A 17,313-nucleotide genomic window follows, 5' to 3' on the forward strand; every position below is an offset into this window, starting at 1 on the left:
ATCATCAAAGATAGATGTGACGTCCAGGCTACTCATGGCGATGATTGGGGATGCATCCCTGAAGGACGTGGTAGGATCTATGGGAGCAGGCGCCGCAAACTACTCTTGGTGCCACCCAAATGGTTCCGTGCGTTCTCGGATTGACTTCCTGTTGACCACCAAGCAGGTACAGCACAGACAGCACTCCATGGTCGCAGTACATTTCTCTGACCACAGAGCCATTCATCTCCAGGGGCGCCTGGGAGGAGGTTTCCCCCCAGGGCCAGGATCCTGGAAGCTGAACTGCGCACTGCTGGAAAGGGAGGAGATCATGGAGGAGCTGAGAACAGCATACACAGCATGGAAAGAAGAAAAGGCCTGTTTCCCCAGCACTGCAGAGTGGTGGGAATTCACGAAGATAAGGATCCGTTGCTTCCTGCAGGCAAAGGGCAGACGCCTGGTGTGTGAGAGGAAGGGGGAGTTCGAGGGCCTGCAGCGCAAGCTGCAGTCCCTGCATGACCTCAAACGCTGTGGATGGAACGTGGATGACGACCTGGAGGAAACCAAGGAGAGCCTGCAAAAGCACTTTGAGGAGGAATCCAGACGAATCATCTTCCGTTCCAAGGTGGAGAACCTTGAGAGGGGGGAGAAATGCAATGCCTTCTTCTTCAAGAAACTCCACTCTGCCCACATGCCCCTGAGGGAGCTGCGAGACAAAGATGGCAACGTGCAGCAGGGGAAGGAGGAAGTCATGGGAGTCGTGAAAGATTTCTATGAAGACCTCTACTCCCCAAAAGCATCAGACCGAGACCAGGCTGACAAATTCCTGTCAGGGATTACAAACACCATCGACCCGGCAGGAAAAGCAGCCATGAACGCCCCCCTGACGCTGGAGGAGCTCCACGCTGCAACCAAATCCTTTAAGAAGGGTAGGACGCCGGGCGGAGATGGTATCCCAGCTGAGTTATACACGAAGCTGTGGGACCTGATCGGCCCGGACCTGCTCGAGCTTTACAGGGAAATGGAAGCAGAAGGTAGGATGCCCCCAACGCTGAGGGAAGGAATGCTGACGCTCTTGTACAAACGGAAGGGGGAGAGGTGCGACCTCAAGAACTGGCGTCCCATCTCCCTCCTGAATGCGGACTACAAGATCCTAGCAAAAGTCCTAGCGAACAGACTGAAGAAGGTCATCAGCCAGATCATCCACCCAGACCAGACGTGCGGCATCCCCGGACGCAGGATCGCAGACAGCCTCGCCCTAATCAGAGACACAGTCCACTACATCAAAGACCGCCGTGTACACGCGGCCCTGGTCACCCTTGATCAGGAGAAGGCCTTTGACCGTGTCTCCCATGATTTCATGGGCAGGGTGCTGCGTGAGTATGGGATGGGGGAGATGTTCTGTTCTTATGTTAACCTGATGTACCTTGACATTTGCAGTGTGGCGATCGTGAACGGATGGAAGACTAACCCCTTCCCTGTCCTCTCAGGGGTTAGGCAGGGCTGCCCTCTTTCACCTCTCCTTTTTGTCTGTTGTATAGAGCTCTTCGCCCAGTGCATCAGACGAGACGCAGAGATCAGAGGGATCGTCGTGCCAGGACCCCAGAGACGCGAAGTGAAGTGCTCGCTCTACATGGATGACGTCACCATCTTCTGCGCAGATAGCCGGTCGGTGAAGACGCTGGTCCAGACGTGCGAGGATTTCGGGAAAGCTTCAGGAGCAAAAGTCAACTGCGGGAAGTCAGAGACCAAGCTATTTGGGCTTTGGAACCTGACTGCCGACCCCCTCCCCTTCCCCATCAGAGCAGGCCTCATTCAAATCCTTGGAGTCTGGTTTGGTGTGGGGAGCGAGGCCGCTGCCCTGAAGAGCTGGAACGAGAGGCTGAACAAGGTGAAGCAGAAGATCGGATTGTGGCGCCTCAGACCCCTCACCATTGAGGGGAAAAAGCTGGTACTGCTGAACGAGATCCTCCCTGTCCTGCAGTACGTGGCCCAGGCATACCCGCCTTCGACCAGAACCTGCCAGGAGATCTCCATGGCAGTGTTCCGCTTTGTCTGGGGGGCCAAGTTTGAGAGGGGAAAGCGCGAGGTAATGTACAAAGAGCCGCACAAGGGGGGTAGAGGAATCCCTGACATCCCCACTATGCTGCGCGCCTTCTTTGTAAGCAACTGCGTGCGGATCACCCTGAGAGACTGCGACAAAGACTCCTCTGGCTACTCCATGTCCCGCCTCCTACTCCTGCCGCTCTGGAGAGCACTGGGGTGGGACAAGTGGGACAGCTCCATCCCTTACAGCTGGCGCACGCCCTGGTTCTACAAGGACGTGAAGAAGTTTGTGAGGCAGAACAATCTGGAGGGAGTAAAACCAGACCTGTGGAAGCCCAAGGTCATCTACAAAATGATCAGGGCTAAAGACATCATGGAATCGGTCCCAGGTCTCCACCCCAACACCTTTGGAACGGTGTGGAGGAATGTGGCATCGAAAAGACTAATGAACAAACACAAAGACATTGCTTGGCAGGCCATACACGGGGGACTCCCTGTGAATGCGGACAAGTACCAGAGTAAACTCAGCCTCGTGAGGCACTGCCCCAGGTGCAACCCAGTGGAGGAAAGCATCATACACCTCTTCTGGAACTGCCCCTTCGCGCAGGCCTTGCTGCGCGCGCTGGACACTGACTTAAAGGATTATATACCGAGGAAGTGCGTCACGTACTACTCGGTGTTCCACGGACTTTTCACAGGAACACACACAGAGGACGCAATCGAAGCCGGTTGGCGTCTAATGTGCTGTTTCAAGGACGTTTTACTATTCGCCAGGGAACGCTTGATCAAGGGGAGGAAGAGGATGTCGGTACAGGACTGTCGCAGGCTGCTCCACAGCCTGCTCAAAGACTATTCCATCTTGGACGGATTCCATCTTTGAGGAGGAGGACTAAACACCCCCCTCCCCACCCCCCCCCTTACTCCCCCGCCCCAAAAGTTTTTCTGTGCAATAAAGTTAGAGATAATGTGTGTATGATATGTCATGTCTGTGGTGCGGTGCATACGTATAAATGCACTGCACCGCCGTGTTTGTCACAGTTTTTTTACTTTTGGGGAAACCATTAATAAAAATGTATGTGAGTTGTGTGGGATATGCACTGCGCCGTTGTTAACGTCGCGGTTTTTTTTTCGTTTGGAAAATGATTTATGTACTGTTATAATCTTGTTGTAAAGATTCGCTGCATAATAAAAGAATTTTCAAAACAAAAAAGCTGTCTGTGGGTGGTTTTCTGGGTATGCACCTTAACCCTGGCTGTGCTCAAAGCTGTGACCATGCAGCAAGCTTAAGCCTATAGGGAACCATGTTAAAAATGGTTATTGAGGCAAAAAGTGACACTGTGTGCTCATTTGCATGTCATTTCCCAGAATCCCTTGCTGCAGTGGAAGTGCTGTATGCTGGGTGATAATGGGGAAAGGCGGGGTTGCAGACCTGCCTAAGACATGCAGATGAGCATACAGCTATATTTGCATATTTGCTTTCCTGTGGAGGGTTTTTGTCACTTTTTTTACTCACCATAACTTAACTCAGTATTATGGTTTGGCCTATCCCATAAGCCTCTCTTGCATCCCAGTAAAATCAACCCCACACTGATGAGACCCATTAAGGTCGAAACAGGCTGCCCTCTTTCACCTCTCCTTTTTGTCTGTTGTATAGAGCTCTTCGCCCAGTGCATCAGACGAGACGCAGAGATCAGAGGGATCGTCGTGCCAGGACCCCAGAGACGCGAAGTGAAGTGCTCGCTCTACATGGATGACGTCACCATCTTCTGCACAGATAGCCGGTCGGTGAAGACGCTGGTCCAGACGTGCGAGGATTTCGGGAAAGCTTCAGGAGCAAAAGTCAACTGCGGGAAGTCAGAGACCAAGCTATTTGGGCTTTGGAACCTGACTGCCGACCCCCTCCCCTTCCCCATCAGAGCAGGCCTCATTCAAATCCTTGGAGTCTGGTTTGGTGTGGGGAGCGAGGCCGCTGCCCTGAAGAGCTGGAACGAGAGGCTGAACAAGGTGAAGCAGAAGATCGGATTGTGGCGCCTCAGACCCCTCACCATTGAGGGGAAAAAGCTGGTACTGCTGAACGAGACCCTCCCTGTCCTGCAGTACGTGGCCCAGGCATACCCGCCTTCGACCAGAACCTGCCAGGAGATCTCCATGGCAGTGTTCCGCTTTGTCTGGGGGGCCAAGTTTGAGAGGGGAAAGCGCGAGGTGATGTACAAAGAGCCGCACAAGGGGGGTAGAGGAATCCCTGACATCCCCACTATGCTGCGCGCCTTCTTTGTAAGCAACTGCGTGCGGATCACCCTGAGAGACTGCGACAAAGACTCCTCTGGCTACTCCATGTCCCGCCTCCTACTCCTGCCGCTCTGGAGAGCACTGGGGTGGGACAAGTGGGACAGCTCCATCCCTTACAGCTGGCGCACGCCCTGGTTCTACAAGGACGTGAAGAAGTTTGTGAGGCAGAACAATCTGGAGGGAGTAAAACCAGACCTGTGGAAGCCCAAGGTCATCTACAAAATGATCAGGGCTAAAGACATCATGGAATCGGTCCCAGGTCTCCACCCCAACACCTTTGGAACGGTGTGGAGGAATGTGGCATCGAAAAGACTAATGAACAAACACAAAGACATTGCTTGGCAGGCCATACACGGGGGACTCCCTGTGAATGCGGACAAGTACCAGAGAAAACTCAGCCTCGTGAGGCACTGCCCCAGGTGCAACCCAGTGGAGGAAAGCATCATACACCTCTTCTGGAACTGCCCCTTTGCGCAGGCCTTGCTGCGCGCGCTGGACACTGACTTAAAGGATTATATACCGAGGAAGTGCGTCACGTACTACTCGGTGTTCCACGGACTTTTCACAGGAACACACACAGAGGACGCAATCGAAGCCGGTTGGCGTCTAATGTGCTGTTTCAAGGACGTTTTACTATTCGCCAGGGAACGTTTGATCAAGGGGAGGAAGAGGATGTCGGTACAGGACTGTCGCAGGCTGCTCCACAGCCTGCTCAAGGACTATTCCATCTTTGACGGCCCTGAGGAGGAGGACTAAACACCCCCCTCCCCACCCCCCCCCCTTACTCCCCCGCCCCAAAAGTTTTTCTGTGCAATAAAGTTAGAGATAATGTGTGTATGATATGTCATGTCTGTGGTGCGGTGCATACGTATAAATGCACTGCACCGCCGTGTTTGTCACAGTTTTTTTACTTTTGGGGAAACCATTAATAAAAATGTATGTGAGTTGTGTGGGATATGCACTGCGCCGTTGTTAACGTCGCGGTTTTTTTTTTCGTTTGGAAAATGATTTATGTACTGTTATAATCTTGTTGTAAAGATTCGCTGCATAATAAAAGAATTTTCAAAAAAAAAAAAAAAAAAAGCTGTCTGTGGGTGGTTTTCTGGGTATGCACCTTAACCCTGGCTGTGCTCAAAGCTGTGACCATGCAGCAAGCTTAAGCCTATAGGGAACCATGTTAAAAATGGTTATTGAGGCAAAAAGTGACACTGTGTGCTCATTTGCATGTCATTTCCCAGAATCCCTTGCTGCAGTGGAAGTGCTGTATGCTGGGTGATAATGGGGAAAGGCGGGGTTGCAGACCTGCCTAAGACATGCAGATGAGCATACAGCTATATTTGCATATATATATATATATATATATATATATATATGTATATGTAGAGGTATCAGTACCGTGTTAGCCGAGCTTCAATAATCAAAAAAATAAATAGATGATACCGTTCTGTGGCCAACGAAATGCTTTTATTTGTGCGAGCTTTCGAGATACACTGATCTCTTCTTCCGGCGATGTTACAATGAATGAAGCAAAAGGTAAACTTAAAAACAGTGTCTCTTGGAATGTTATCTGTGCTGTTCCTTCCCCCGTATATATATATATATATATATATATATATATATATATATATATATATATATATATATATATATAATATAAAAAAAATATATATATATTATAGTGAAGACAAGAAGAAGAAAGTGCATCAATATACACATAGTAATCCCAATCTTATAAATAAAATTGACATCCATCAATTTCTGCAAAAACTATGCTATACAAAGTGATATATAAAAAAACTAAAAAAAGTCTAAGCAAATAATATACTCTAGCTTTCCCTGTGGTTGCAGCCTTGAGGGCTGACAAATTTGCACCCAGCTGTCCAGTAGATATGAATAGATATGGGATATGGTCCCTCGGCGCAGGATTCAGGAGAAAGCAAAATAAAAGAAAGAGAAAGACCAATATAATGTATAATATGATTAAACCCATTCTGCGATTTTAAGGTGACATTTAACTCTTTAAAAAGGCTCATCAATATATCACATCTGGGTCCGGGGCTTAAGTTTGCTATTAACCTGTATTATTAAATGTAAATGATCTACCCTATGTCTGTGGTTATTATACAGTATATTTGAAGTGCTCCAAATGGGAAAATAAAGCCTAATCAGAAGCCCTGGACCCAGACGGGATTTATTGATGTGCGTTTTGAAAGAAACTTAGAGACGTCAGTGCAAAATTGCCTCAGATTGGGTTTAAACATATTACATTATATTGTTCTCTCTTCCTTTTATTTGGCCATATCCTGATTCCTGGTCAGAGGGTTTAATTATATATTAATAGCCGTGTTAGTCCAGTTGCGATTGCAGAATACATGAGTTCTTCAGTATTAGGATGTGCATGTAAACTCAAACAAAAATGTTTGCAATTGGTATACACACGGTGAGTTTAATTATGTTGATAGGTTTGGGTATATATGTTTGTTCACGGGCACTCTTTCAATGCACATCCCTGAGGAAGGTCACATGTAGCTGACCGAAACGTCGGATGTAGTGCCTTGGTTTTTGTTACCTCAATATATTGTCATTTCAACTTGGCTGTGTGCTGTCTCTTCTTTCCGGATGAAGATCTGGTAATATCTGCTGTTTCAATATCGCATATGGGATAAGCATCAGTGTTTCATTGTTTACAGAGTGCCTGTTGCCTTGTTTCATATATATATATACCACAGTGTGGTGAATACCTACTCTTAGTCTCAAACCAGCATAGCCAGCACAACCAACCTCACACTGATGATACCCATCAAGGTTGAAACATGTCTGTGAATGGGTATACTGGCTTTGCATCTCACCCTAGCCTATGCTTAAAAGCTGTGTTTAAAGCAGCATGCATTGGCTTAAGGGTTGCTCGTGGTATATGAGCTTGAGACAAAAGGTTCCCAGAATCCCTTGCTGCAGTGGAAGTGCTGTGTGCTGGGCGATAATGGTGAAAGACAGGGTTGCAGACCTGTCTAAGACATGCAAATGAACATACACTGGCGACACACTTTATTCGAGCTCGGCTAGTCCCACGAATTCGGGTATACCCGGGTGTATTGAGGTTTGTGACTGTTTTCTGCCCGAGTGCATTGAGGTATTTTCCAGGCAGGGATTGAAGCATTTTATTCCCGCTGGCTGCAATACTGCACAGTATATATATATATACTGCATTACAATTCATGAATTTATGCCATCTGGTAGACACGCGAAGCATTGCAGCCTATTAAATCCTAATCATTATCATTTAACAGATCAGCCGCCCGTCAGCCAGGCATGAACCCAGGCTGGGAAGGCAAACGCAACGGGGCTTGTCAGAGGTGAGGAGCGGCGCATTCCAGGTATCTGCCAGGTACATACTGGGTATTTGCTCGAATAAAGTGTGTCGGTGCAGTACAGTAATATTTCCATTTGCTATATATATATATACAGTATATATATATATATATATATATATATATATACTGCTGCGGCCGAGTTTATTCGAGCATTTGCCCGTTCTCGGCCGCAGCAGTAACCTGGCGCGCGCCGGAGGGTGCCGGGCGCGCGCCGAAGCCTCGGAGGAGAGGCCCGCCGATCGGGGCTTCCCCCTCTCCTTACCGGGTCCGCCGGGTCCCCCGGAACGTCCCGCCGCCGTCAGTACATCCACGCGACACCAGGGCTCCCTCGGGGAGCCCTGGGCACGCGTACAGGCGGCACAGGCACCCGATGATGCGTGACCGCGCATCGCTGAGGGAGTGCGGCTCGCAAGCCGGGACATTTCCCGGCTTGCGGAATGAGCCGCACTCGAATAAAGTGTGCCGCCTGTGTATACAGTATAAAAAAAAAAATATATATATATGTATATATACAGTGTTCGACAATTGTATACATTTACACGCCCAGGGCGGGTGGATTTAACCCCCAGGCGAGTAAACATTGGCCCAAGCAGCATACGTGTTTTATTTTTAAATTTCCCCCGTTCGCGCTGAAATTTTCCCCTGCTCGAGCTGAAAAAAAAAACCTCCCCTACCTGACTACTGATTGGCGCGTGCTCCCAGGCTTTGTGGGCGCGCGGCCAGGCTCTATATGAGCCAGCCCCCAACGAGCGGCCATTCTTTCCGGCCGGAGCACTTGGAGAGTAAGTAAGTACTCTCCAATCCTCTGTCTTGCGGCCCCACTGCTGCTTCCCTGCAAGCCCCCTTACTCCCCTTCCCTGCAAGACCCCTTACTCCCCGCGCGAGGCAGGTATTCCCCCTTCTCTTCCTGTTCCCCTTCTCTTCCTGTTCCCCCTTCTCTCCCTGTTCCCCCTTCTCTCCCTGTTCCCCCATCTCTTCCTGTTCCCCCTTCCCTCCCTGTTCCCGCTTAACTTGGCTAGGAGATCGCAGTGGGGGTGTCCCCCCCTTCTCGGGCTGTCACAGCGTCCCGCGTGGGGCAGCAGATCGCAGTGGGGGTGTCCCCCCCTTCTCAGGCTGTCACGGCGTCCCGTGTGGGGCAGCAGATCGCAGTGGGGGTGTGTCCCCCCCTTCTCGGGCTGTCACGGCGTCCCGCGTGGGGCAGCAGATCGCAGTGGGGGTGTTCCCCCCTTCTCGGGCTGTCACGGCGTCCCGCGCGGGGCAGCAGATCGCAGTGGGGGTGTCCCCCCCTTCTCGGGCTGTCCCGGCGTCCCGCGCGGGGCTGGAGATGGTCACAGGGGGCGGTGGCGAGCGGGGCAGTGGTGGTGCTCGGTCCCGCTGCCTTTCCTCTTCCCCCTGTCGTGTGTGTGTGTGTCTGTGTGTATGCATTGGTGTGTGTGTGTGTGTGTGTGTATGCATGCATGCATGTATGGGAGAGTTGTGTGTGTGTGTGTGTGTATGCATGCATGTATGGGAGAGTGTGTGTGTGTGTGTGTGTGTGTGTGTGTGTGTGTGTATGCATGGGAGAGTGTGTGTGTGTATGCATGCATGGGAGAGAGTGAGTGTGTATGTGTGTGTGTGTGCATGCATGCATGGGAGAGTGTATGTGTATGCATGGGTGTGTGTGTGTGTAGGATACCAGAAGTGTCACCCCACCCAGTCACCCCATCACCCCACCCCGTCACCCCACCCAGTCAACCAGTCACCCCACCCAGTCAACCAGTCACCCCACCCAGTCACCCCATCACCCCACCCAGTCACCCCACCCAGTCACCCCACCCAGTCACCCCACCCCCGTCGCCCTCTCTCTCACATCCTCTCTCTCTCACACCCTCTCTCTCTCTCTCTCTCTCTCTCACACACACCCTCTCTCTCTCACACCCTCTCTCTCTCTCACACCCTCTCTCTCCCCCACACCCTCTCTCTCTCCCCCACACCCTCTCTCACACTCTCTCTCTCTCACACCCTCTCTCACACACCCTCTCTCTCACACCCTCTCTCTCACACCCTCTCTCACACCCTCTCTCTCTCACACCCTCTCTCTCTCACATCCCCTCTCTCTCTCACACCCTCTCTCTCTCCCCCACACCCTCTCTCTCTCCCCCACTCACCCTCTCTCTCTCCCCCACACCCTCTCTCTCTCTCTCTCTCACCCCCTCTCTCACCCCCCTCTCTCTCTCTCTCTCTCTCTCTCTCTCACACCCCCTATCTCTCTCAAACCCCCTCTCTCTCTCTCACCCTCTCCCTGTGTCTGTCTCACACTCTGTTTCTGGATCTCTTATTTACCCTATATATTTTAACTGCCCTATACTACACCAAAATAACCTATACTGCTTTCTTCTAGATCTGACTCAAGCTTCACACAGAAGACATCGGAACCCCCCCTAACCCAGAAGACAGGTAGGGAACACCTAACATTGCGGGAATGAGGGTACCTGGACATTGAGGAACTGCGGATCAGGTAAGATCCCAGGTGGGATTGCTGCTTTAGATATTGTGAAGCGGGGACGTCCAGACACTGGTTAAGGGGTTCAGGAAACTAGTCATTCACACCTGGCTTTTATTTCTAGATCGACATTAACACACACACACACACGTAACAAGGACTAATTGTAGTATAATGTAATACAATAAAGACATTTATGTCAAAAACGAATGTTGTTCTGGCTAGGAATTTATTAAATGTATTTTATTTATATATTTTATTTTAAAGCGGGGTTGGGGGCGGGACTAGGGTAGGGGGCGGGACTAGGTGGCGAGTAGATTTTTTGGTTGGGCGAGTAGATTTTTGGGTGATTTGTCGAACACTGTATATATATATACAGTGGTCGACAAATCACCCAAAAATCTACTCGCCGAACAAAAAAATCTACTCGCCACACTAGTACCATACGTGTGCTGCTTGGGCCAATAGGAGCTCGCCACGATGTTAAATCCACTCGCCCGGGGCGTGCAAATGTATAGGTTTGTCGAACACTGTATATATATATATATATATATATATTATTATGACAAAATGAGCAATATGCAATATATAAATATACACAGCCACTTTAAATAACATACCTGTAGCCTACTATGTAGTCTCTAGTGGTCATTTGTGCACATCTGTTGCTTTTTTATTATTCTTCATTCTACAGGATAGAGCTGTTTTTGGGAAGTTGTACAGATTCATAGAATAATGTAACAGTTATCAGACTATATATATATATATACTAGAGACTACATAGTAGGCTACAGGTATGTTATTTACAGTGGCTGTGTATATTTATATATTGCATATTGCTCATTTTGTCATAATAATACATCTTAGAATTGAATTTAATAATTAGAGATGAATACTATAAAGATTCAATAAAACTCTGAAACCACTCCCAAGTTTGAGCTTATAATGATCACAATTATTTTAAGCATGACTATATTAACTATATTAATATATCAATTAATCTGAGTGGACATTAATGCACAATCACTTCTATCAAATATATTAATTAGTTGTTAATCTGCCTCTGAAGATACCACAGCCATAAATTGGTGCTAGCTGAGATGACACCATGGCATATCACAGAAACAGTTTTTCCTACATCTTATACCATGTAATTCGGATAAGGTGATTTGTCAGTGATAAGGCAAGATGATGTGGTAATGATTTTGAAATGAGCTGGAACAGGCATGGGTCCTTATTCTGTAAAGTGTGATAACGCAGATGACGCGCTATCACATGAAAAGCCCCATTAAAAGTCAATAGAACTTATCATACGATAGCACATCCTCTGCGTTACAGTATCACACCTTACAAAATAATCCCCATAGTCAGTGGTCGACAAATCACTAAAAAATCTACTCGCCGAACAAAAAAATCTACTCGCCACCTAGTACCACACGTGTGCTGCTTGGGCCAATAGGAGCTCGCCACGATGTTAAATCCACTCGCCCGGGGCGTGCAAATGTGTAGGTTTGTCGAACACTACCCTTAGTAATACCCTCCCAAAAGAGGCAGTTTGTTTTTACCTACTTTCGTATTATTTTTGTGGGTGAGTAAACTAGTGAGTGCTCAAAATAGATATAGTATGGATTGAACATAATATTATAATTTGAGCATTAGAACCCTAAGCACCACATTCTAATGCTAAAACGGTCACATTTCTCCCTTGCTTCAGTCTTTGAAACAAGAAGTAGTCAATCAACAAGACTGTCTTGTTAGAGTTTCATATAAAGACATAATTGTTTCTTTGCAATTAACAATATATGCAATTATATCTGCCCATCTTAATAAACATGCATTCTGAACAAATGCAAAAAGCTGCTTTGTGCAATGGCAGTGTATTGCATATTGTTTTAGATAAACACATTGCCTATTTTTCAGTAGAACAGGTTACTAAGGCATTAAATGTAACTATTCTCCATTTTCTAATCTAAATCTATTCTGTATTCTGCTGCTTTTCAAACACTTTTACTACTCCCCTGTGTATTAGAGGTGAAGGGGCCTTTTTACACCTGGTACCATAATGTGAGGGTCACACTGTTACCAAAGTAACAGTAAATGCAAACAAACTGCAGACAAAATAACCACAGGATTATGAATTACTGAAATAGTGAACGGATAACTGGAGATGTGTCAAAGAATTTATCTAACAGACGCAGAATGGATTTATATTTTTAAGAAAGGACAACATGATTGCAGAAGAAAAAACAGAGCTACGATAAACACTTTGATTTTTCTTCACAACAAAAAAGCTGTTACAAGAAGATTCAATTTTTTTTTAAAGAAAAGTAGATGCCACAGCAGAATTGTTAATAAAGGTACAAAAAAGAAAAACTAAGTCACATACTAACAATAACATTTAAATATTTTAAGTATTGTACAGTTGATAACAGTAAAAACAGCTAAAGAAGGCAAAAGCTAATGTCGTAAAGTTTTAAAAAAAGGAGTCTGAGATTTGGTAGAGGTTATACTGAGAGCGCATGCATGATTTTTAAAAATTTTCAAATATTTGCTACATGTCGTCGTCGTCGTCGTCTTCAGGTACAGCAATCTGAATTTTGATTGTTGCAACTGTTTTACCCCTAATCCCCTCAAAGTGTACTGAGGGATTGTTTGAGCAGGAAAAAGCTGTTTTACAAGCAGTAAAATAATTTTGTAATCAGTATCAATCATTTTTGGAATATTAAAAAAAAACCTATGGCTGATATAGATGTTGAGCTACAATGATCTTTTTACATTTAAGTGGTGAAGCCATATAAAAGCATCAGGGGAATTTGAGTGTTTTACTGTGGCGCTTCCCTCGTATTTGAGAATTGGGAATTGAGACGTTATTCTGGATGTAGCGAAACTTACTGTCTCTGGTGCTGCGGCTTAAAAGGCACAAAGATGCGGCTTCGGAGACAGAGTCTGCTGCATGTGCGCTGCAACGGGTCCATGCATATTACACCCTCCACAGTGTTAATCCTCAGATCGGGGCAGGCGCGGTCGCTTGACCACAACTTGCTTCAGTGCCGAAGATACTGAAACGTGCTACATATGTATGTTCCATGGTTTCATCTGGATGAAAAACCCGTCGCATAGACACATATTTAAGAATTTTGTATATTTTTCTACATACCACAACAGTTAAGGCACCCTGGATGCAATAAAGGGTCCATTCCATATCCAGGGAAGCATCGATCAACCCATACTATGTTAAGAGTTCCTTCAATAAAATATATTTCAGGCATTTTCCTGCCTTCTTCTAGTTTTTCTGTTTGCTTTTCAAAAAAGGTTTTAATGAGCTCCTTTGCCTACAAGGAAGAGAATACAATTACCAGACAAATCAATGTAAAGTTCGCATTATAAATTTAAAAATGTTAATAACAATAAACCAGTATAATAAGTTCCAATTGCACTGACGTGCTATGCTGTGCTTGTTACAGTATACTGTATGTGATCAATTTGAATTTGATAATGAAGTAAGCAGACCAGCATAAAAAGGTATCATTAAATGAACCATATAGTACATACCTGATGAGGGGCTGGTAGCCAAATATAAAATGTGATGTGAGAAGATCACAATTTAATAACCCTGTTTCATTATAATCAGTCTTCTGTAATATTCTGCTTGAAACTCTCTTATCGTGGTATTCTTTATAACATTCTCACCAGAATGCTCATGATGTAGCACAATCATGGGGAAAAGTGAGTTACCACGTCTTCAGACGAAGCCTGTGCTACTGTCTACAGTGATAACACAGCATGTCACCATATAAATCACAATATCACAGGTTTGACATAGCAATTAATATTGCTGGAATAGTGTACTGCAATACATCACATCTAAATGAAGAATGTGGACAAAGACCCTTATTCTATATTTTTTTGTGGTTGACAATCCCCATTGACCTCAATGGGGACTTTTGCATGAAAATGGTTCAGACAGACGCTTCAGGCAAAATAGAATGAGGCCCTATATCTATACTTTAGTTTTTTTTTGACATTTCAATATCTTTCTGTGGATTAGAGTTATTTTATGGTTTATTTATTATGTTTTACAAATGTCTTCAAATTTGCTGCACAAAATATTTCTAGCATTTCTGTCTCTTTACTATTGGGGCAATAAGGCAAGGTATTTGGCAAAGAACAAAAGGTGTTCATCTATACACCTGGGGGCTGTGTATCAAAGTCTCATGATTGCAACTGCACCATGTTTATCAGAAAGACTGCACCACATTTATCAAAGCAAAAAATCTAATAGTCTCTGATAGGGATTTTTTCTCTGACAAATCTGATGCTGTTTTTGCTGTAGTTATCCCGTTTGCAGCCTGGAGACTTTTATACGTAGCCCTCCTAGTTCTGAAAGCAGGCTTTCTTCCTTTTAGGTCTAGAAGAAAAACCTCCCTCTCATCTCAGACACAGAAAAAAATGAGGGTTTTCTGATAGATCAAAAACTGTCATATTAAAATGTCAGAATGTGGAGAGGTACCTCTATTACTGTAGGAATGGAATCAATCGTCACTGTCAATAATAAATGTTTATTCATCCTAAGGACTTGCCAGGCCACAAGGACTGCCTAACTTATGTCATTCCACACCTCCAAGTGCTTTTGGGATGATATAGGTATTAGTACGGTATCTAGTTTTTTTTTTTACTCTGCACTTGTCTTTATCTTAGATACAATAAATTGGCAATGGGAGAAACTGAGTCCTGGTAACTGCTCACAAATACTACACGTGAATTCAGAATGAAGAATGAAAAATGCTCTACTTAGAGGAACATTCAATATGATAGTGCCCTAATTGGCACTATTATAGTTTAATATATAACTTGCATTGTCTCCCTCGTAGAACACATAACCCATCCATCTCTATTTTTTTTTAAAATGTGTATGACAGTGTTTCTTTGTGTAGAATAATGTTAAATGTTATTATTTTTATTTGAAAAGATGACAAACTGCTTGCAAAAAGATGACTGGTATAAATATTTTGAATGGCAGTCAATGTGGGATCATGGTGCGATAACCACCATGGTTAGGAACCATGATTAGGGCTTAGTGAATTTCTCCCTCTGTCCAAAGAGCCACAACAGGCAATTTTGCCATTATCTGACATTATACGATTAATTTTAAATAGGCCTCTCATAACATCAATGTCTCAAAATACAATGCCTTTGGTTTTGGTTGGCTTCCACTAGCAAGTGATATGGAGAGAGGTACATGAAGTAACAGCTTGGATGAGTTGCAAGAGGAGTCTTGGTAAAATATCAAATAAGATACACATTTGAAAATATCTTCACTTTCAATGCATCCCTTACTGTAGCTGCCATTCATTTACTGAACTCTGCCTAAAACATGCATGACGTGAATGAAACTTATAACATTTTTATTTGTATTTGATTAAGGGAGACACGGGGGCTTATTCACTAAACCTCGATAAGTGGCTTATAGCACTACAAATGCCCTTATAGTGCGATATTGCCTGTGTTGCTATTCACAAAGCTCTGATAACAGTGCAATATTGCAATAAAACAGCTTTTCATAGTAATATAACACTACGGCAAAAAAAAAAAAATGACATACGATAAGCCAACAAATGCCCCAAATCGCATTTTTTGCCAGAAACTGCAATTAACTAAGGGTGGATCCCGTGTGTGTTCCCACATGCCCCCCACATCTTTGGTGGGCCCAACGGGTCCTCGCATCCAGGGGTCCCCGCTGGCCTCCGGTGGTACCCGCCGGCCTCCTTATTGGTCCTATGCAATAAAAACAAAATTGCAGCCGATTTTATTACCTTAGCGACTAACCGCTAAGTTAATGAAAGGGTTAAATAGCAGGCACTGCTTTGTTGTTGGTACAAGGGGTGGTTGGAGCTCGCAGTTGCCCCAAGGTGGGTGTTTAGGCATTGCGGGAGGGTGGCAGTAGAAGTTAATCCCTTCATTACCTTAGTGGTTACAATCGCTAAGGTAATGAAGGGGTAAACCCCTCATGCTATCATACTGCAAGGCCTAAACACCACCCTGGCGTAACTACCACCTTCACCCACCCCCTGTACCAACAATAGGAATGGGTATAAGTGCCATTAACCAAAGATGGATAATAGCACTTTTCTCATACAAAAAAAATTACAATACATAAATACAACACCCCACCACCGCCACCAACCCCCAAAAGCCATACAGTACAGTAATGGGCAAAATTACTATTATCCAGATAGAATTTGCCCATAAAAATGATATCAAAAAGTATAACGGTAATTAAAGTTGCACTTACCCCTGCCAGGTTGAAGGCCGTCCTCATCTTCCTCCGCTGGCAGCAACATTACATTAAAAAAAAAACTAATTGCCACTAACCCCTGATGAAGTAATATTGCTGAAATCAGTATAATGTTGAAATGAATATATTACTGAAATGGACTGGGGGGTCTATGGAGAAAGATTGAAGCGATGTTCTGTTTCCATTTTGTCTGTTATGTTTTCAGTCTCCATTTTGTGTGTAAGAGTGAGTGTGTGATTTGAATGTGTTTTGTTCACAGTAGATTTACGACTGTGTCTGACGTAACACCCCCATTCCTGGTAACACGAAGTGTCTGGTTCCTATAGAGAACTGTTTTAATCTAGTTTTAACCAGGTTTTAATGATCTGTAAGATGATTGGTTTAAGAATTAAGGAGTGGTTAGTATAATCTGCCTGGTAACCTATTTTGAACAAAGGAATCAAAAATGTATATAAAGCCTGCATGGACACTCTTTTGGCAGAGAGTCTCATTGACTTTTGAAGGAGTATGATGTTAGTAACCGCTATAGTAATTAAGGGGTTAACCCCCCTCCCCTGCTACCCACCTGGTACTTCTAACCCTGGGGCAACTACCCCCACCATCCACCCACTGATTGGCACAGTGATAAACCACGGCTATATTATAGCCATGGTTTGCCACTATAGCAATGAATGGGCAATCGATCAATTAAAAAAACAAGCACTGAATAAAATTAATTACATTACAATCCAAAAAAATACCAAGAATCCAATTGATTGGCACAGTGGTACACCATGCGTTTGCCACTATGGAAATGAATGGGCAAGCTAGAAAAAAAAAAACAACAGGAAACAAAATAAAACACATGACAT

At 45.2% G+C, this 17,313-nt stretch overlaps 1 protein-coding gene across 1 annotated transcript in view; it reads right to left on the reverse strand.

The window, feature by feature from the left end:
• ZPBP (zona pellucida binding protein) overlaps window positions 1–17,313 on the reverse strand; it is a 229,959-nt gene that overhangs the window by 24,090 nt on the left and 188,556 nt on the right. Inside the window, exon 7 of the mRNA XM_075586462.1 lies at window positions 13,325–13,499. Coding sequence (XP_075442577.1) covers window positions 13,325–13,499 — 175 coding nt within the window. The remainder of the gene's footprint in view (window positions 1–13,324; window positions 13,500–17,313) is intronic.

Source organism: Ascaphus truei, chromosome 2, assembly GCF_040206685.1.
Source record: "Ascaphus truei isolate aAscTru1 chromosome 2, aAscTru1.hap1, whole genome shotgun sequence".
Classification (NCBI taxonomy): domain Eukaryota; kingdom Metazoa; phylum Chordata; class Amphibia; order Anura; family Ascaphidae; genus Ascaphus; species Ascaphus truei.